At 33.8% G+C, this 22,240-nt stretch overlaps 1 protein-coding gene across 4 annotated transcripts; it reads left to right on the top strand.

The window, feature by feature from the left end:
- The first annotated feature begins 8,646 nt into the window (after positions 1-8,646).
- Positions 8,647-19,084, top strand: UVH3 (5'-3' exonuclease family protein). 4 transcript variants are annotated; one of them, XM_039048004.2, is made up of 18 exons: positions 8,649-8,824; positions 8,915-9,165; positions 9,778-9,959; positions 10,044-10,152; positions 10,267-10,394; positions 10,476-10,593; positions 10,967-11,044; positions 11,132-11,185; positions 11,516-11,700; positions 11,872-12,886; positions 12,976-13,515; positions 14,623-14,817; positions 15,534-15,619; positions 15,722-15,992; positions 16,119-16,255; positions 16,998-17,082; positions 17,316-17,846; positions 18,130-19,084. In XM_039048004.2, exons 1-18 carry the CDS (start codon positions 8,737-8,739, stop codon positions 18,778-18,780), a joined length of 4,704 nt encoding a protein of 1,567 aa, XP_038903932.2. In that variant the 5' UTR covers positions 8,649-8,736; the 3' UTR covers positions 18,781-19,084. The 4 variants fall into 4 exon arrangements, with proteins under 4 accessions (XP_038903931.2, XP_038903932.2, XP_090163616.1 ...); XM_039048003.2 differs by having other exon boundaries at positions 8,647-9,165; XM_090307490.1 differs by lacking the exon at positions 10,267-10,394 and having other exon boundaries at positions 8,683-8,824.
- Positions 19,085-22,240: the final 3,156 nt, after the last annotated feature.

The raw sequence follows: 22,240 nt of genomic DNA on the forward strand, positions 1-22,240 counted from the left end.
AAGAAGTATCACCTTTCGTTTCCTTGGGGTAGGCTACAAATACGCATACTTTTGAACAAGGTTCTAACTTTTTGGGGTTTTCCATTAGCACATGAGCTGGACATCCTCAAATTCTGATGTGGCATAAACTACCTTTACAACCTCTCCATAACTCAAAAGGTGTTTCAAAAACACTCTCTTTAGGGACGTTATTCAAAATATAAACTGCAGTCTCTATTGCATATCCCTAAAACGAGTCAGGAAGTTGAGCATAGCTCATCATCGACCGAACCATGTCCAATAGGGTTCTGTTTCTCCTTTCCGATATATCATTCTGTTGAGATGTACCAAGGGCTGAGAGTTGAGATGTAATTCCATGTTCTATCATATAGTTTTGGAATCTTAAGTCTATATACTCTCCACCACGATTAGATTGTAGTGTTTTTATCTTTTTACCTAACAAGTTTTCAACCTCAGTCTTGTGTTCCTTGAACTTTTCAAGAGCTTCATCTTATGTTGCATTAGGTATAGATACCCAAATCTAGAATAATCATCTATGATAGAGATGAAATATTCATACCCTCTTTATGCTCTTACATTCATCGGACCACAGAGGTCTAAATGTATAAACTCCAAGGTTTTTTTGGCTCTATAACATTTTCCAATAAAAGGTCGTTTTGTCATTTTGCCTTCAAGGCATGACTCACATATGGGTAAAAAATTTTCTTCTAAACCATTTAAAAGTCTACTTTTTACCAATCTCTAAATCCTATTGAGATTGATGTGACCTAACCTTAGATGCCAAAGATGAACATTTTCTTTAGGTGGAACCCTTGGTCTTTTTATAGTTGTTGCCGTTTTGAACATTCAGTATTTAGCACGGCTTTTGTAACTAACGACCTTAGTACATATAAGTTATTTTTCATTGAACCAAAGTTCCATACCATTCTTGAAAATAAACACTTTATTCTCAGAGAAGGATAAAGAACACTTTTGTTCAATTAGATAGTAAATAGAAATTAAGTTCTTCTTAATATGATGAACTATATATACGTCATCTAATAACATATATCATTTCTTGTCTAAAAATAACTTGAGGCTGTCTACAGCAACAACTGAAGCGGCCTCACCAGTACCAATTCTGAGAGTAATCTCTCCAACTACTAATTGTTTCTAGGAATAAAATCCTTGGTAGGAAGTACATATGTGATTAGTAGCTCCTGAATCAACTATACAGACAGAATCATCATTCTCTACTAAGCACATCTCCAAGACAAATAAATCAAATTTATTTTCTTCAAAGTTCTTCCTTTTCTGGAGAAATATGGGACTAGCACTACAACCCAAATCATAAACTCCAAGTTTCATCTCAGAGGATAGTCCTCATCGATTAACTTTATTAGAGTTAATAACAATTTCTTTCTCTATTTGTCCCTTGACACTCAATATGGGCTGGACTTTATCTATAGAGTTGGCATTACTGGTTCCATTGTCATCAACCTCATTTTGATTTAATAGTAAGAACTTTCGCTCAAACACTTCTTATATTGATTGCATGATCTCACGTGTAGTGACCATGCTTTCAAAACTTTTGGCTAATGCATCAGGTATGCTTGCCAAAATGTGAACTCGAGCCATAGAATTAGCCTTTGTCCACATTTTATATGCATCACAGACATTTTGTGTTGCATCAAGGGTTGGAAGTTGAAGGCAATCCCCAGTCATGACAATGTCGAGGTTGTTTACCATGAAATAAGTTTTAAGTGATTCTTTCCACGTCGTATAAGTAAAATTGGTCAAACTAGAGAAGGAAACTAACGGAAAACTACTGTTTGACATTTTTGTTGAAAATAAACAAATTGTTCTACATTAGATTTTAGCATAACCCTAAAACATCCAATCAAGTTTAGAAAATCTAAATGAACCCCATATAACATCTAATTTTGCAATGATGCTTCAGTGATTTAGGACAAAAGGCACCAAAGGGTAATCAGTTTTCCCTTTACTGAATTAAGACACTCTCAATCAATCATTATACCAAAATAACTCTTATTCCTATAACAGTCAGTCATTATTCATTTGGTCAAGAAATCATTAACTTGCTTAATAATTTTCTGTAAGTGACCCTTCATTTTAGACCCTTGAGTTCCACCCCAATGAGCCAATCGAAAGGGAAAGTTGATTGGGATAAAAACTAAAGGGATCCTATCCATTTTTGGAGTTCGCTTTGATATTGACCTACTGCACAAACCATCCGAAAGGGGACGCTCCCACGGTGCCTCGAGGCCATGCAAGAAGATCCCATGGTGCAAACCAATGAAGGAGATCATAGGACATGTTGACACACATCCCTCTCCCACTTACAATAAATACTCTCTCCATTCACCTTGATATTGACCCATGCAAACACCATCTGAAGGGGGACACTCCCAGGGCGTCTCAAGGCCAAGCACGAGTCTCACAGTATGAATTTTAAGGGAGAAACATGAGTGGAAAAATTTGACGTATGATATACATCTTTTTCCTCCCACTGAGTATTTTAATAACCTAAGGTTTATTATACTTAGGAAAAATACGGCTAATTATTTTTACTAAGTTATTGTTTAAGTTCGCCCAAAAATAACGCTTACTTTAGATAGTTAAACAATTTTGATTAATGTTTATTAAACACTTTAACACACCTTTATCAATAATCACCTTTCTAGGTCAGTTCCCAGGTAGGGGTATTCCGTTTCTGTCAACTTACATATCCCAGCATAGACAGAGCTAGCTTTAGACAAAAGGTCCCTTATAGATATGTTTGCTACAAATTTAATCTTTTGTTAAAATGAATTTAATCCTATTAAACTGATTAAAAAGATTAATCTAATTTCTAATCTTATCATAAATCTATGACCTTAGGTCTATGTGCATCAAATTTTAAAACTATCTTAATTTTTTTTTTTACCTAAGTTTGTATGCAATTCTGAATTATTGATTTTAATTTCTAATCTCATTTTGTTATAACGATTATAAAAAATTGTTGAAACAAATTAAAACCATACAACATCGAATGACATACTTTATATTATAACGTTTATAAAATTATCTAAAGTAATGTCATGCATCATGCAATTTCTATTTCATTACTAACATATATAACACTTATATATTAAAGTAATGAAATAAATAACATACATTGTGCACGTACATCCAAACTATATTTTATAACTATTGTAATATAAATTATGCATGACTATGTTATTTACCCATGCAAATATATAGTATAACACTTATATTATATGATGCATGTGTATGCTATAAAAATAAATCATGCAACATATATTAATTAACATTGATAATATGAATGATGCATGAATAATGCATAACTTATGGTGGGATTTTACTATATGACATACATTATGACATATATTACAAAATTAAATCATACATCATATGCATAATTTAAATAGCAATTATGGATCGGGATTGGACTTCTAAAAGCATTAAGTAAATTAATATAATGTTTATATTAATTTAATTAATCAAAAACTACCTATTACAATAATAAATAATTCAATCGGTTCGAAACAAGTGAACTAGGCCTTGAAACAGCTTGAACCGGACCATCCAGCAGCTGAAGCGTCCTCGAACCACTCGAACCAAGCGAACCAGAGAAGAAACAACTTCAAACTGAACCGAACCACGCCTGGCTTTTCTTCTTCGTCTCGGAGCGTCGCGATGTCGTGCCCTAGCGTCGAGACCTTATGGATAAAAAACTCTATTCGCCACTTGCAGCGTCGCGACGCTAGGGCACACCATCATGATACTACTGTACAAATTCGATCTTCTTTGAATCAAGATTCGATTTGAGCCTCGTTTCGCCAAAAATTCGTCGAGAATAACACGATCGACTCAAGACATCATAAGTACAGACTTTATAACAATTTATGTCTAAAAACAAAGGGCCCTTACACAAGCAGTAAATTTAAGAAAATCTAATCCTGAAACATCCATATTAGCAAACCATTCATAAACAGAACATTCATCACATGAATACAGAATGATACCCACCATGGATCTGTAATGAAATTTCAAAAATTAAAAAAATGGGATTGAAACCGATCACTCTGAGAACAATTGAAGGAAATCAATGATGGTTTTGTGCAGCGAAAATCAGGGATCATTTCTATTTTGCTTATTTCACAGAATTGCAAAAATTACATAACAAATAGCAGAAGGATATGCATAAATAATCCTTAAGCTTTTAAATAAGGAAATGAGGAGAAGAAATTCATACCCTTGTAGCCACACTTCTTCAACGTCTCCTCTTGGTCACCATCTTAAACCTCTTCAATCTCCAATTGGAAGACACCACCATAAAACGAATCTTTTGTATTCTCCTTAGGATTGAGAAAACGCAGGAGTGGTGGGCTTTGCTTTTGATTTGGAAGAGGGAAGAAGAGGATGAGGGAAAAAGATGAATACCTCATACAAAGAACTCTTCTCTTTAATTTTCTTGGAAGAGGACAGATTGTGAGATCCACCCACATGTAACCCTCAAACCCATCGGTTGATGGAGAGAAAAAATAGGAAGAGAGTTATTTTGATAACTCCCTCATTTAATTTAATTCAAAAATTAAATTAAATAATGTATATATATATATAAATATAATAACTAACTTATTATATATATGTTATATCAAATATAACATATAACCTATAGTTTTTATGTTGTATCAAATACAATATAACCTATAGTTTGTATTTTCTCTCAACATTACATGACATTGAATATAAATCATATTTATATTAAATTCAATTAATCTCATCCATAAAAATAATATTCGAATCATATTCAAATATTTAATTCATCTCAACTATTTATATATTTAACATAAATCATATTTACATTAAATTTAATTATATGAATTTCATTTATATAATTAGTATTTGAATCATATTCAAAATTCCTCTCAAAATACTTTATATTATAATATATCAAACACATTATATAATTATATCACATATATAATTAATTCCCCCAATTAATTTGAACAGTTCAAATTAATCCAAAATTAATTCTCAATTAAATCTCTGTTCAGCTACAGAGGAGACCTTATGGACCTATAAATTGAAGCTCCAATGGTACTTGGATAATTAACTAAACTCTTTAATTAAATTACCCAACTTTCATTAACTGTTGGTCACTCCACTAAACATCGACAGCTGTACTTTTCGCACTACAGATATATTTTTGTGTCCATTGGATGTAACCAATCAACAGTGTGATGACCCTTCACAAATTGCTCGTAATTACATCTGGGTCAAAATTACCATTTTGCCCCTATAGTTACATCTAACTCCTTAAGTATTAACTCCTCTAATGAACAATAAGTCATAGTTCAACTATGACCAAGTCTTATCGGGCCAATAGAGGGTGTGGCCACATTGTTCAAGTCCCGAAATCAGCCTTTAAGGGAGCAATTTATCTACTTACCCTGACATCAAGGAAGGAGTGAATTCCGTCTTGTGTAGTTGTGTTCCCAGCTCCTCAATTAGACGAATCCCCAAAATGGTAGCCTTATTGAGTTGGCAATCTGGCCACCCTCACCCATACAATCAAAGGACTACCTTTATGAGCAGGAGTTCACAACACACTCAAGATTCATGTCATGTCACCTATAGTCATCTTGGTGAAATGTAGATCCATACTATTAACGTTGTTATATAATGAGACTAACTATTTCATGGCCTGGTCTTATACAAACTCTTTGTATAGGATACCCCTGCTCACATGTCTCCACATAAATGATCAGGACCAGATCCTTTGTAGCACTTTACATCACTTGTACCATCTACAAAGTGGGTTGCATCCATAGTGTCACAAGGATAAGGTACCTAACCTTATCCATCTCCTACAGATTGTTTAGGTTATTATTTAAACAAGATCCACCTGTATGTCTCTATATTCTTGTTTAAATTACATAAAATAAGCTAGGATCTTTAGTTTATTGGATTGAGTGTATGCTCATAAACTAACAATTATTTTATTAATAACAACTTGTTTATAAAATGTTTACAAACTATGAAAATACAAGAGATTTAAAACACCAATCCCAAAAGATATAGTTTTTCTCCAACAAAAAGTTATTGAAACGAAATTAAGCATATACTCCGTTATCTCTAAAGAATGATTGGCATGCATTTGTTTTATTCAAACAAATCAAATTTTGATCAAGTTAGTTATGCAGATTCTGGATATTTATCTGATCCACACAAAGCTAAATCTTAAACAAGTTACCTGTTCACATGTGGAGGAATTGTTATATTATGACGATTGGTGAAACAGACTATAATAGCCTCATACTGAAATTCTTGCAATTCATGAGGTTAGTCAAGAATGTGTATGGTTAAAATCAATGACTCAACACATTTATGGAACATGTAGTTTGTCTTCTAATAAAAATCTTCCAACGATATTATACGAAGACAACACAACATGCATATCCCAATTCAAATAAGGATATAAAAAGGAGATAAAATAAAAAATATTTCACCGAAACTTTTCTACACTCATGATCTTGAAGAAAATGTCGATATTATTATACAACAAATTTGTTCGAAAGATAACCTGCCAGACTTATTTATAAAGATATTACCCACCGCAACCTTTGAAAAATTGATGTACAACATTGCAATCGGGCGACTTAGAGATCTCAAACGATGTTTCTATAAAGGGGAATAAATTTACTTTTCAAGAGTATCAGATTATATGAAATATGTACTATTTTTCTTTCACTAGGATTTTTTTCCCAGTGGGTTCTTTCCTAGTAAGGTTTTAACGAGACATATTTCATATATAATGGACATCTAAGGGGGAGTATTATAAATATGTTACATTGGATGTAATGTAGATACCCATTATTAGTGTTTATTGGCCATGTGTCACTTATCCATTACCTCATGTGTTGTCCATGTGTTTGAAGATTACACACTATTATTGTCTATGTAATCCACCTTCTATTTGCCTGCCTATAAATATTGGTATTTGATGAATTTTTAAAGATACATATATGGGTGATTAATCCAAAAAAATTGGAGAAAGTGGAGAAATATATTCTTTTAATTTATTTACTTTCATAATTTATTTATTTATTTTATTTATATATTATATTATATTTAATTTATTATATATTATTATTATATTATATTTTCTCCATATCTGTATTCTTGTTGTGTGCCGTTGTACTTCTCAAATTCACAACAGATATAGAATTTTATGTTTAATTTACTCGAATCGGTATATTTAACTATTGTTTTGATCCTTTATTGTATTTATTCTTATTAATAATTTATGGAACATTTTCAAGTTTATTTACTTTTGACTAAAAGTAACATTATCCATCTATTCAACGATCTAAGGAAAAAGAATAATAGTGCTAATTTAAATTTAAACATTAACAACTTAAGATGCCATTCATTTATTTTTAAAGATAAGATACGTTAAACTCTATTGATCGTTGAGTTAAGCTGTCTTTGGTAAGATATATATGATGACCCTTCTTTCTAAAATTGGGATGATCGATCCCTTACCTACATTAAAACCAAAAAAATACCACTCAAAATAAGGAGTAGAGAGTATGAAAGATTGTTGCTCCAATATGAAGTGGAATAACATCTTATTCCTTACCTCCTAAATTTGTCGAACAATTATCATGACTTTATCCACTTCTTGGGAGGAAACATGTTTATAGCCAATGCAAGCAATCTTGATAACTCCATGATGACTTGGCATCACAATAGGAATGAATATTAATAGAAATGAACCGATGCTAAATCTTTTTAGTTACATAACAATGCCATAGAAGGTGATCAGCATACTCCACATGACTATGCAAAAGTCATATATGAGATAAGTTTGAATGCTTTCTTAACAAGATTCGTTTTAGCCGAAAAGGTATCAAGAATAGCTTTCCAACAGTAGATATTAGTCGTAGGTGGACATTGGCCTTCTATAAGGATCGTCACGACCATCTAGAGTCATTCCCTGTGGAAAAGCTAGTGGAATTCAATTTAGATAACTTAAATATGAAAGTACCCTTTAACATTAAAAACTCCATTCTTATTGAGGTCATAGATGATTTCATCATCATGCTGACGTCTAAGATATATTTGAATGTTAGTTTGTAACAATTTGATTGTTGTATGTTTAAAATTGTAACTATTTATTTCTCAAACTTTGGCTCATAACAACCTAGTCCACATACTTTAAAATTTGTAACAAATTGATCATTTCTACAAAAGAAAAAAAAATCTAATCAAAATAATAATTCAATTGGTGTAGATTATAAACATTTTTTTACTTGTAATTAGTTTATCGATCTACATAATAAAAAATTTAAAATATTAGAACTCAATCTCTACATATACTAAAATTAATATACTGATATCAGACTGGACCTAACTCAGCGATAATTGTCATACGTGCTGACTTGTGGTGTATTTGAAATGAAGGTTGAATCTCCCTTTTCCCATGGTTATTTTAAAAAAGTTATATTAAATTGCAAATAAATTATAGGGAACGAAAATGATATTGAAACCAAAAAACGTTGCCTAAACCGAGAGAGAGAGAGAGAGAACGACGTCGTCTTAATAGGCAAAATTCAACGGTCAGATTGGGAAATTAGCGTCGGGTATAAATACGGAAGATTACCCGGCGATTGGCGGCAACGGCGAACTGAAAACTGAAGCCTCGAGGTCGAGAGACCAACAAGAATGGGAGTTCACGGTCTTTGGGAGCTTTTGGCCCCCGTCGGCCGCCGTGTCTCCGTCGAAACCCTTGCCGGGAAAAAGCTCGCCATCGGTACAAATCTCTCTCTACGTACATCTTTAAATTATTTAAAAAATTTCATGTCGATGAGGTTTTCTCTTTGGGTATGTCTTTCTATTGAAGATGCGAGCATTTGGATGGTACAATTCATAAAGGCTATGCGCGATGATAGGGGAGAAATGGTCCGAAACGCCCATTTACTCGGTTTTTTCCGACGGATTTGTAAACTTTTGTTCTTGCGGACCAAGCCTGTCTTTGTCTTCGATGGTGCAACCCCGGCTCTCAAGCGCCGGACTCTTATTGCTCGCCGTAGGCAGCGTGAGAACGCCCAGGCTAAAGTTCGTAAGACCGCCGAGAAATTGCTTCTGAATCATGTGAGTTTGGTTTCTGGTTTTCTTCGAATTCCGTGTTTTTTGGAACTATGTGCTGGGAATTTGTCTATTATTTTCGTCTAGAGAAATAAATTCTTTAGCTTGTGTTTTGAAGTTTTGTCTAGTAGAATCTAGAAGTGTCTGTTTTTCAATGAGTTAGGTTTGATTTGACAGAAATATCTCAAGCGCATTTTCATCATTTTGCAGTCCACTTTTTAGGAATCACGAGTCTTTTCCTTCAAATTAAATAGATTTTCATTCACATTTTTTTATGTTGTTGGAGGTGTGCAGTTTCATCCTTTCAGTAATACTGTAGAAACAAATCACTACCTGCTTCCAGATAGGTGCTGTTCAGTTGGAAACTGAGATCTTCATCCAACAAAGATGTGCAGTTTATCTAATATTTTGAAAGCATTCTTCCATTTCCAACTAAATATTGGTGTTGTTGTAGTTATTTTTCTTTCTTTTCTTTTTTTAGATAATAATAATAATATTAATAAATAGTTTGTTGCTAGGTCAAGTTCTTTTTATATGTAATTATATTTCTAAATTTCAACTTTGCAGTTGGGAGCTAAATCTTGAACTTTTTTTTTTTTTTTACCTCTTGTTTAATAGATCAAGGTAATGAGGTTAAAAGAACTTGCTGAGGATATACAGAATCAGAAACAGCAGAGGAAGCAAAAGCTATCAAAAAAGAGTACCTTGCCAAGCCGTGACAAAAATTTCAATGGTACTTCTACTTCCGAAAGCTGTGAAGGCATCCCAAATAGGGGCAGTCTTGAAAATCTAGATGAAATGTGAGATATGTCTCATATATGCAACTCCAAATATGAAAAAGTTTGAAGAATATGGTTTTACAGGTTCTGTTTTTGATCATTTAGGTTGGCAGCATCAATTATGGCCGAGGAGAATGGACTTTTCTTGAGCAGCGCTTCCTCTTTTTCTGGTGCTACTCTTGCTAAAGAAGGTGGTGGTGAAGGGTCAATTCTGGTAAGTTTTTTGCCTGTGCATATCACATTAGCTTAAAGACAGGGTCTAGTATTTTATTTCAGCAAATTGGAAGATGAAAGATGAGAGACCTGACAAACAGGATGTTGGATCCAGAACCAGAAGTACAACAATGAATCAAAGGGCAAGGAGATTTTGTCAGATGAAACTTACATAGTGGGGAGTGATTCAGAAAGGATGGAAGTGGCCTCAAGAAGTGTCCATCAGCAAAATTTAGATGAGATGTAGGGTGCACGTACACTTGGGTTATGACTCTATTTTTAATGTCATATGTTAATCAATGCTTTCTGTTGTGATCATTCTAGGTTGGCGGCATCCATTGCAGCTGAAGAAGCAAGAAGTTTGAATGAAAATGCATCAGTATCTGCTGTTACAAATCTGGATGGGGAAGATACAGATGATGAAGATGAAGAGATGATTTTGGTATGCCTGACAGATTTCTGTTATTTGTATGATTTTTAGTCAACAAATTGTTCTTTACATGGTGGCTTTCTCAAATTCTCTTCTCATATCAGCTTATTTAAAAGCCTTAGGAAGTAAACTTGAATGGTGTTAATATCATTGAATATCAGGTCATAAGTCTGTAGGTATGAGGTGCTACGGTGACCTTTACCTGTGGAAATCTGGATGTTTATAATATATTTTTGGTTCTTGCACATTTCTTTTTGCAGAATAAAAGAACCAATTAAATAAAATTATAATAAATCCTTTTGAGGATATGAATCATAGGCTTACTGAAAAGCAAGGAATTCTCAGCTTGTTGTGACCATTATATTGTTTGTGTTTACTTTGAAAGCCTGAAATGCACGGGGTGGTTGATCCTTCTGTGTTGGCTGCTTTGCCACCTTCAGTTCAACTTGATCTTCTTGTTCAGGTAAGTATAAATATATGTACCATCATGGTTGGCTAGCCCTGTAACTTCATGCTGGCACATGTTAATGCAAATAGATTTTTGGTGCAGATGAGAGAGAGACTAATGGCAGAAAACAGACAGAAATATCAAAGGGTCAAGAAGGTTGGTTCTGTAATTATCCAATATGCATCTGTAATATAGTTTAGAACTTAAACTTCAAGACTTAACTTCCACTATACCTATATACACACACACTTACACACCCATATAAGAACCGCACTTCAATAAGACATCGCTCATACCATAAATCATTGTTCTCCTTGGTAGATTTACTGTCTTCATGACTTCCTTAATTATTGATGAGATATAGCATAGTTTCATACCTCTGGAAAAGCACCCTTGAAGTTTCAATTTTTTGTTATAGTGTGTACTTCTGCTGCACCTCTAATGACTGCCAATACCATCTTATTAGTTGATTTCATTTTATCATAGGACCCTGCAAAGTTTTCTGAGCTACAGATACAGGCTTATCTTAAAACTGTTGCTTTTCGACGAGATATTGATCAAGTGCAGAAGGCTGCTGCTGGGAGAGGGGTTGGTGGTGTACAAACATCAAGAATTGCCTCGGAAGCAAACAGGGAATTTATTTTTTCATCATCTTTCACGGGTGATAAACAGTGAGTTGCTCAAACTCTGCTCAAGTCCTGTATTTTAAAATATTGATATGCATGACAAAATAGTCTGGACAGTTATTGAAGTTGTAATTTAAGTTGTTCTTTTTCTAGTGAACGTTGCTTGTTTGGGATTTATAAAATATTGTAGATTCATAAGATGTTTGATCTTCTCAGGGTACTTGCGTCTACTATAGTTGAGAAGAATGGAGACAAAGACCTACAGGCACCAACAGTTCAGCAACCTTTAAGTTCTCTGAAAAATACAGAAATTCCCAGTACATCCAATCCTCTGGCTCAATCAACCCCTGATAAGTCGGGGGGTTTTGAGGACAACATTGAGACATTTTTGGATGAGAGGGGACGTGTTCGAGTTAGCAGGGTGAAGGCAATGGGGATGCACATGACTCGTGATTTAGAAAGGAATTTGGATTTGATGAAAGAGATTGAGAAGAATACCAGTGCAAATAAGGCTGCTAATCCTGAACCCATACAAAATATTGAAATTTGTAATCCAGAAAACTTTTCTTTTCAAAGCCAAGTTCTAGATACTTCAGATGAAGGTGTTGGTGGATCTATTAATAAGTTGAATGAGAGAGGTGGAGAGCCCATGCTGAATGAAGAAACTGCTATAGAAATATTACTGGAAGATGAGGGTGGGAAGTCTTTTGATGGTGATGATGATCTATTTACTAATTTAGCCGCAGAAAATCCTATTGGAATGGCTTCTTTTGACATCTCTACCCAAAAACTATCTCTTGATGGTACTACAGATTCTGGTTGGGAGGACGCAGTTGAAGGAAAAACTTATAGTCCAAAAAATGTTGAAGTGGATGATCACTCGTTCAAGGAAGGAACCGTTAGTGACGAGAGTGATGTAGATTGGGAGGATGGAGCGTGTGATCATGTAAACCCAGTTCCTTTTGAAGCTGATTTGGCAAAGTCAGTTTCTAAAGGTTTTTTGGAGGAAGAGGCTGACTTGCAGGAGGCAATAAGAAGAAGTTTGGAGGACAGAGGATATACAAAATCTGGCACTGTATCTTCTGAACTTCAGCAACCACAACCAGTGATTGTTGGAAAAAGGGCTGAACAATGTACGAGTGTCCAAAATGAGAGTATGATTGGACTTGATAAGCTAGATAGTGCTGATGGAATGAATTGTTTGAATTTCAATGATTCTACCAGGACAGAGGTATTCTCCTCTCTAGTTTGTAATCCCCTTTTCGTTTTTATTATTTTTTTATGTGAAGTGCAGTATCCTTACTCGGAACTGTATATCAGGGAATGACAGAGAGTTCATCTCAAGAAAAGCAATGCTCAGAACCTGTTATGTCGTTGGATACCAAAACCCACACAATTGCCGAACAGTTGGATGCTTCTTATAATGTTGCTAAATTTTCTCCTAAAGAGTCAAATGAAAACAATGATACTCTTGAGCCCTTATCTAGAGACACATTTGGTGCAGTTCAGGTTGGGGATAGGATAAATAATACTGTGATTGATCCTCCTTGTCGTATGGTTGAGATGGAAGGTATTTACCCTCCTGGCAATGGTTCCTCCCGAAAACCTTTTGCCTGTGAAAACAATTTCAAGCAGAATCTTCCTGTTGACGAGCATAGTAATGATCTTTCGCTGGACATCAAGGATGCAAAAATACTTTCTGTTGAAGAAACAAGCAATGCAGAGATTGAGGTTACAGATGATGAGTTGAAAAATAGATTTTCAGTTCTGGAGCAAGAACGTCTGAATCTTGGAGACGAGCAGAAAAGACTTGAGCGTAATGCTGAATCTGTCAACAGTGAAATGTTTGCAGAATGTCAGGTCTGTTTGGTTTGTCTTTCATCATAACAGTGGGAAAAAAAATCTTTTTTATTATCTTTTATTATTTTATAAATATTTAGCTTGTTAATGTATTTGCAACAAAGTCTAGTGCTAGATGTTACAATTATTATTTATTTGGGATGTTAGGGAGAAGGCTTGAGCAATTTGACCTATAATTTGGTCAATTTTTAGTGATGAAAAAGCTTATAGGTGTTTAGGGTGTAACAAACACTTCGGGTGGGATTGGCTTCCCAAGCCTAACCCACATTTGGAGGAGTTGCCAAACTTGAGTTTAATTGGAAAACCCAACAGGCTTGAACAATTTAATTGGAAAAATCAATTGGCTTAAACAGCAACTAGCTCCCCACTCACAGTTTTCCTAAACATAGGTTTCCTATACATGCACCCCAAACACAGTTTTTTTGGCGCAAACTTCTTAAACCTTCCACTTAGACCCAGGCCCAAGATTTTGAGTCTGCACCCAAATGCCCCTTTGCGACTTGAGAATCCCAGGGTAGCTCTCCTAGAAGATTTAACCCATTAACTCTTTGTCATTGAAGGGAAGTTTATCGTCATGCCTGACTTTGCGGTTTGGTTTCTAACTTTTTCTCTAACTATTACTGTCTCAACTAAGTGTTGTTGAGGTGCGCTCGCCTATGGGGAGGGGAGAGGCGAGGTGAGGCCTTAGTGCCCCGAAGGTATCCAAGATGAGTACCTTCAACGGGGCGCTCGCCTTGGTGTGCCATATTTCGCCCTTTTGCGCCATCGCCACAAATAGAGGCAAACGCCTATTAACAATGACAATTATTCTGAATAAAGTGTTTTTATTTATTTATTTATTATTATTATTCTTTAACAAAAACAACAAAGAGCCCCATTAACATGAGAAATAGAAGAGTTAGGGGAAATACAAAGATGAAGAATAAGAGAGCTTTTAGACGATTAGGAGACTTGTCGTCCAAGAGTGTCTTGCGTGTTAAAAACACTGGTCTTCAACTTTATTTTACTTGATAATGAAATTTATTACATATAAAGACTGTTTGTGGTGCTATTTGAGTCCTCCTTTGAGAATGGAGATCAATTAACATTTTATCTGATTCTCTATAGGAATTACTGCAAATGTTTGGCTTACCATATATTATTGCTCCTATGGAAGCGGAAGCTCAGTGTGCTTATATGGAACTTGCAAATCTTGTTGATGGAGTGGTGACTGATGACTCTGACGTCTTCCTGTTTGGGGCAAGAAGTGTTTACAAGAATATATTTGATGACCGCAAATATGTTGAGACATATTTTATGAAGGTCTGAATCTGCTAGAACGTGCCTGTTCTCTGTTTATTATTGTTGTTATGATTATTATTATCATGCTAAACCACATTTAATTAATTTTGTCGATGGTGTTATTTTAACCATTATTTTGATTCTTGACTAGTTTATGGGTGGCATAGGCATAAATCAACTTGGTTTTGGTCACCGAACATTGTTAATCGGGAATATTTTACTTGGTTATCTTACTCGTTGACACTGACCAGTGATTATGTGATTTCCCTGCATTATTATATTTTTTTGAAAAAGGAAACAGGTCCCTGCATTATTATATTTATAATCTGGGAGTGATACAATCAGTTTATTCCTCCATTCCGATTGCTCTTCATGGTGTTCCTTTATATATATAATATATATGTGTATATATTTCATTACACTCCTTTTGTTATCAATTCTTTGGGGTGCTGTTTGGTGGGGTTTTCTTGGGTTAAAGTTGTGGTTCTCCATCAAGGATTTGTTTTTAAATCTATATTCTATGGTTTAGTTCGAGATTTATGAGATTTTATTCTCTTGATACTATTCTTATAACTTATCACTTTGTTCCTTCCTTTCCCCCAAAAGAACTGTCATCTTTGGAACTTTCCTATTTTTCTTTGCTTTCTCCTATTCAATTAGAAGAATCATTCTTGATTCCGTAATTTTCATATAGCTTGTTGCCTAACAATTTGCTCATACTGTATTTTGACTTTCAGGACGTTGAAAATGAGCTTGGTCTGAACCAGGACAAGTTAATTCGCATGGCACTACTACTTGGAAGTGATTATACAGAAGGCATTAGGTAATTTAAACATGAATGAGCCTGCCATATTGATAAGTCTTTATCATTTGCAAGGATGCAGAACTCCAGTGTCATGATAGATTTTTCAATTGTATGATGCAGTGGGATTGGCATTGTTAATGCCGTTGAGGTTATGAATGCATTTCCGGAGGAAGATGGACTCCATAAATTCAAAGAGTGGATTGAATCACCAGATCCAAGCATCTTAGGGACGCTTGGTGCAAAAACGGGGTTAACTGCGCGTAGAAGAGGGTCAAAAGCAAGTGAGAATGACATGACTTGCTCAAATACCGGTGGTTCTGCATCTGAAGAAAACATTTCTAAAGATCTGGAGGAAAACATAGCTGTTAAACAGAGTTTCATGGATAAGCATGTGAGACATTTCTCTCTTTATGTGTACTTTCTGATTTACAATATTTTCTTTACCAGGTGGAGAAGGAAGTTTATTTTATCCCCAAGTTTTTCTCACCTAGTTGTCATTGTTTGATGCCATATTTAGAGAAATGTTAGCAAGAACTGGCACATACCTTCTGAATTTCCTAGTGAAGCAGTCATTTCTGCTTACATCTGCCCACAAGTGGACAAGTCAGCAGAACCTTTCTCCTGGGGGAAGCCAGACCATTTTGTCCTTCGCAGGTGAGACATTATGCTTTTAATCTTGATAAATCATTTCCTTTTGACTTAATTACTATGGTTTGTATATTTTCAATTTTGGCAGTATTTCAGCAATCTTTTTGTCGAGGGCTGTCTCCCTCTTAAATGTTTCTAGTTATGTCATCAACATCATTGCTTTTTCCTATCATATGATTTGAAGTGATATACCACACACATCACAGTCAATTTCCTATTCGAGTAGGTGGATATTCTTCTTATTAGTCGTTATATTTCAGTAAAGCCTGCATAGTTGTTTCTTCTGCCATCTTTATTCTAATGGAGAGTTTTTCTTGTTCGTTCTCTTGAAAAAAAACCACAAACAGTCCCATTAAATTTATGTGCTCATTGACTTGTCTGAGTTGAGCTTTATATTGTATGATACTTTTACCCCTACCTATTTTTGTCATTATTTATTAAAATAACATTATTTTTTTAAAAAAAATCTGTGATTGTATGTTGGAGGAAGCAATGAGGGAAATTGATGTAGAGGGAAAGGAATATGGAAGTTGGAAAATAAAGTGTTAAAATTACTTTAATGGTGGATGGTTGGAAAATACTATTATAGAATTAAGTATTTTGAAAAAAAAAAAAAGATATTTAGTATACAATGTTTTTTTTTTCACTTCATTACATTGGTGAGCCGAACCTACATTATATTTAAGAAAATTGAGTATCCCGTGTATATCATATATATTTACAATTAAACTCGCTTTGTATGCTGCAGATTATGCTGGGAAAAGTTTGGGTGGGAAAACTCCAAGGCAGATGAATTGCTTTTGCCAGTCCTGAAAGAGTACAGCAAACATGAGGTTAATTATTTTCACTTGTGGCTTTTATGTTTTCAAATGCTTATGTTGAACCATTAACAAAAGGAAAGTGGAGGAAGGGTGGGTTCTTATGTGGAAACCATCTTTAGCAACCAAATAAGAGATGTTTTATTTTGTGTGCTTTTGTCCCTACTCCGTTTTTTGCCATAATCCATAAACTGATCAAAGAAAATGTTGTCTATGCTCTCATCTTTCTATATACTGTTTTCTTGTAGACTCAACTTCGGTTGGAGGCATTTTACACTTTCAATGAACGATTTGCTAAAATCCGCAGTAAGAGAATAAAGAAAGCTGTTAAAAGTATTACTGGGAGCAGGTCTGCCGTGTTGATGGATGATGCTGTGCGGGATGTTTCTGTAAATAATCAAAGAGAACTTTCTGTTGAGCCTAAGGAGAACATGTCTGAGAAATGTTCATCAGAAAGACAAGATGCTTGTTCGAATGAAGATGACAGACACCGAAAACCTTCCAGAAAAAGGCAGCTAGATGGAGAGCAAGCTCAACCTGGTAAGGATCGAAAACTAACAAAGAAGGAGAAAGGAAAGCCAAGTAGAAATGAGGGATCACATTCTGAGAGAGGTAGAGGTAGAGGTAGAGGGAAAGGGAGGGGGAGAGGTCGGTTAGTATCGAAAGGAAAGGCTCCTATTACTGAACTGATTGAAACCAGCTCCAGTGATGATGAAAGTGAATTCGACAATCAGAAATTTGATTTGGAGAACTTTCAGGAGCCTCAAGAAAAGAGAAGAGTAAGTTTGAATGTTACTGATTCTTTGTCTTCTATTTGATGCTATTTCTTATGTTAGTATTTACAATTCTGCCATTGTTCACCATCCAATTGTCTGGTCAATGGGCATTGCTTTGCTTCTCATATTATTTACTAATCAGATGAATTATTTATACATTGCACATAAAATTTGTCTGGCCTGCTCTTTTTCTTGTCATCAATAGTTTTCAGTATCTTTCAAGACAATTGCTCATCTCCTTCTACATTGGCTTAATTTTCCCTGACTAGAATGTTTATTGACACAGTCATCACGGATCCGAAAATCTGCAAGTTATACAATTGACAATGCAGATCAACAATCAGATCACACTGGGGATGAATTCTCCAATGATAAAGCCGAAGAAGACAGGGTGATCCAAGGTCAGTACGCTCATCCTGAAACTGTGATGAGCCAATCTGAAAATATGGAATCCGGTTCTGGAAGTCCTAAGAGATCTCCACAGAACGACTATCTCAAAACTGGAGGTGGGTTCTGTCTAGTAGAAGATGAAATGAGCCGGCAAGAAATGTGCCAGAACAAAGATCCAGCCTTGGAGGCTAACAACAGTGAAGACTACCTCACAATGGGAGGCGGGTTTTGCTTAGATGACGATGATGAACGCATTGACCCGGTTGCACATCCCAACCAAGCGACAGTATTAGAAGTCCCCAAAGATGGTTTTGAAAATGATCCTGGTCAATCAACCGTCTCTCCTGAGAAACATGTAGGTGTGGAAGATACAGATGCACGTGTAGAGTCTGTGCTCGATGTAGGCAACCCGAATCCTGTAAATAATTCAAACTCTTCTCAGGTAGGTGAGGATGTGCAAGAGGAACCTAAGGATCATTCTGTAAGAAGGGCATTTGGAGGAGCTTTAAGTGCCATGCCAAATTTGAAAAGAAAGAGGAAGTACTGAGACAATGTAAGTTAGAGTTTCAAGTTTTTTCAGTGAGCTTCTTATCTCACCTAACTTATATGCACAATTTTAGGAAGATTTAATTTGTGTTCGAATAGTGGAAAATGGTTGGTTTACCATTTCGTCTGTAGCTAACTAACGGAAAGCTCATTTAGGAGATTGTTGGCCATCTTTTTGAAATTTTAGGAGCAACATTGTTGAGCTCATTTGAAGGCAAATTAACAAGCTCTCTTAAGTGTAATATTTCTAACAATCACCTCAGTTCACCCTGTAATAAGTTTCTTAAGAATTTTCAAGATCAAAACAATCTTGAGCATATAAACCAATTTTGAGCTCTCGAAACCTTAAACAGGAAGATTAAAAGTTCTTCAAAATGTAAGGAATTAATGGATTTTAAAAACAAAAACTATCCAAATTTAGATAACGCTTAAACGATTCATAGAAGGTTCGTTTGGATGATAAGACATTGTTTCATAGGTATAAATATTAAATATATGAGATTTAAATGTATGAGATAATTAATATCTGTATTTGGAGATGAGGATAATTGATGTTTGGAAGTTAAATGTGTGTTCAATTTATAAATATGTAAATGAAAACTAAAACTAAATAAATACTTAAGTTTAATATTATTTAATCAATAAAAATTAAAATAAATAAATACTTTTATATTAGACATATTTAATTAATTATTAAAAATAATTAAATTATTATAAATTAATTAGAATATTAATCATCATCATAATAAATTATATTAAATAACTAAGATAGCATAAAATATTAATTGTAAATATATTTGCTGGTTATTTGGATAATAATATCCTAGAATTTAAATGTCGGAAGTCTCATGAGAAAATCTGTGAAATAAATAGATCATCTCTATACATCTTAGGCTACCGTTTTCACAAACATAGCACCATAGATTCATTCCGTACCCAAAAAAAAAAAAAGAAGTGCAAAATCAAGCTCATCCCTAGACTTAAATCACACATTTCTTCCATGTAAATAACAGTAAAGAAGTAGGGACAGACAAAAAGTAAAAGGAGAAAGTTGGTGTTTGGATATGCAGAGGGAAAACTCCAAGACAAGACAACCTCAGTGAAGGGGAGATGAGTGCATCGTTAATGATACAGGTCCTACACAAGATGGAACTAGATCGTTGACACTCAAATAATCTAATATGTACTTCCAATTGTTATATGAGTACAATAGGCTTTTGTTTTCTATTATTATTATTTTTAGTACGGTAAAAGTTAGTAATTTCTAATCACATACTTTTTGGTCGTTAACATGTACTTCCAATTGTTATGAGCAAATTTATGTGTATAAATATGAAATTATAGCTAGGATCATTTTATTCTTTTATATCAATGTATTAATTTTGTTTATAATATATTTCGACAAAATAAAAAATTTATGTTCGGGAAAATAATTTTATATCTAAATGAAATAATAGACAATAATTTGTATGGAGTATGAAGAATAAAATAGTATAAGTTCTATCATTTCATTTTTCAATGAATTAAAGATAATTATAAGTTATAAATTATAATATAAAATCAAATTACTAAATAGATATACAATCTATATCTATATCTATAACTTATAATCTAGGTCTATACCTGTAATGTATATCTATATATATAATCTATAACCTATTATCTATAATATATATTAAAAATTATAATTAAAATATATTTTAAAAAACAAAAAACTTTCAAAACTTTGTTGTACAATATACCCAACTTTAATTTTTACCTCTACAAAAATGTCATTAACATTAGCATTGGTACTTCTTAAAAAAAATAATATTAATAATTATTTTTTTGTTTAGATATTAAAAGTGTAATTTAAAAAAAAAATAAATTATTTTTCTTTGATTAATTGCAAATATGTATTAATAAAACTTCATTAGTATTAACATTAATAATTATTTTATAATTTAGATATTAAAAATGTAACTTCCCAAATAAAATGTAATTTTTCTTTGATTAATTGCAAGTATTAAAAAATATATATAATTTAATATTTTTTTCTCTGAACATAACTGAAAAATGTAATAAAAAAAGCACACAATAAAAAAGCAACGAATCAATAAATACCACCCAAAATATAATTAATTGTTTATATTAATTACTTTTGCAATTAATTACTTTATTTAAATTAATTATGCGATGATATAAGTTAATTCCTTATATTTGTTCTTTATCACTCTTTTACACTCTTTTACACTTTTTCTTTTAATATTATGTGTTGAATGAGAAATTTTGGACTAATTACAATTTGTCACGTCATTTTCAAATTTATAGCGAAATTATAAATAGTTGAATTTGTAACTAATAAAAAATTCACATGTATCCCAAATTAAAATTGAAAACATAATCTGCCAATCATAGAGAAGAAAAGAGGTACCTCCACAGGGTTTTCCCATCCCCATATACGAATACTAAAAAATAATATATAATTGAATAGAAAAAAATAATAGAAGCAGAACGTCGAAAACTTTGAAAAGCTCTGCCCTCCCTCTCTATCTATCCAGGGGATGGAAGGGCATAGTTTTTTTTTTGTTTTTTTTTTTTTTAATTTTTTTGTTTTAATTTTTTCATGTTGTCAAAGAGTTAAATAATGAAAATAGATGGTGCATGCCTAATTGAATTTATCGGGTCATGTAGGAACAAGGTTCAAGTCTATGTGTTTTCATCTTGACCATTGGATCAAATTAATTATTTTAGTCCAAATCTTAAAATTCGGGCTAAATTCAAATTGAATCCGAGAATATGCTTAATTTGACCCAAATGTTAAATTAACCCAAATCCATTTAATTGGGCTCAAGGACCAGGTCCATGGACCAATAAAGTCCAAGCCCATAAAACCCATCTGAGAACTCTATAAATAAAGGAGTTCCCTTCATTTATGCACTCCAAAGAGCCTACAGAGAATTCTCACAACAATTAGAAGACTCCCTAACTCCTGAAGTTAACCACACTCGAAGACTGAAGTCTTTTGGAAATACAAGCATTCTTCCAAGACTCAAACTTCAAGAACATCCACACGCTCCGCTTCCATACATCAAGCATGCACATTCAACTGAGAGAGAATCAAATGATCAAGCATTAGAGATTGAATCACAACTGCATCAAATCTACATCATCAAAGTTCAACTCCACGAAATACGCTTCTCTTGAAGCCTCGTGTGAACATTGAACCTCCAAGAAGATCATCAAGCTCAAAGGTCGATCATCCAAGAAGGTCGTCATCAAGTCCAAAAGTCGATCATCCAAGAAGATTAATAAGCCCAAAGGTCGATCATCCAAGAAGATCAATCAGCTTAAAGATTAAGGTTTATTTTGAGAGCATAAAAGGATTATGTATTAGAGATTGTACTCATTATATTGAATTAATATAAATACAAAGTTCTAATTCAACGAAACAAGCTTCTCTAGAAACCTTGTGCGAAAAA

This window comes from Benincasa hispida, chromosome 11, assembly GCF_027475165.1.
Source record: "Benincasa hispida cultivar pf3 chromosome 11, pf3_genome.v1.1, whole genome shotgun sequence".
Classification (NCBI taxonomy): Eukaryota; Viridiplantae; Streptophyta; class Magnoliopsida; order Cucurbitales; family Cucurbitaceae; genus Benincasa; species Benincasa hispida.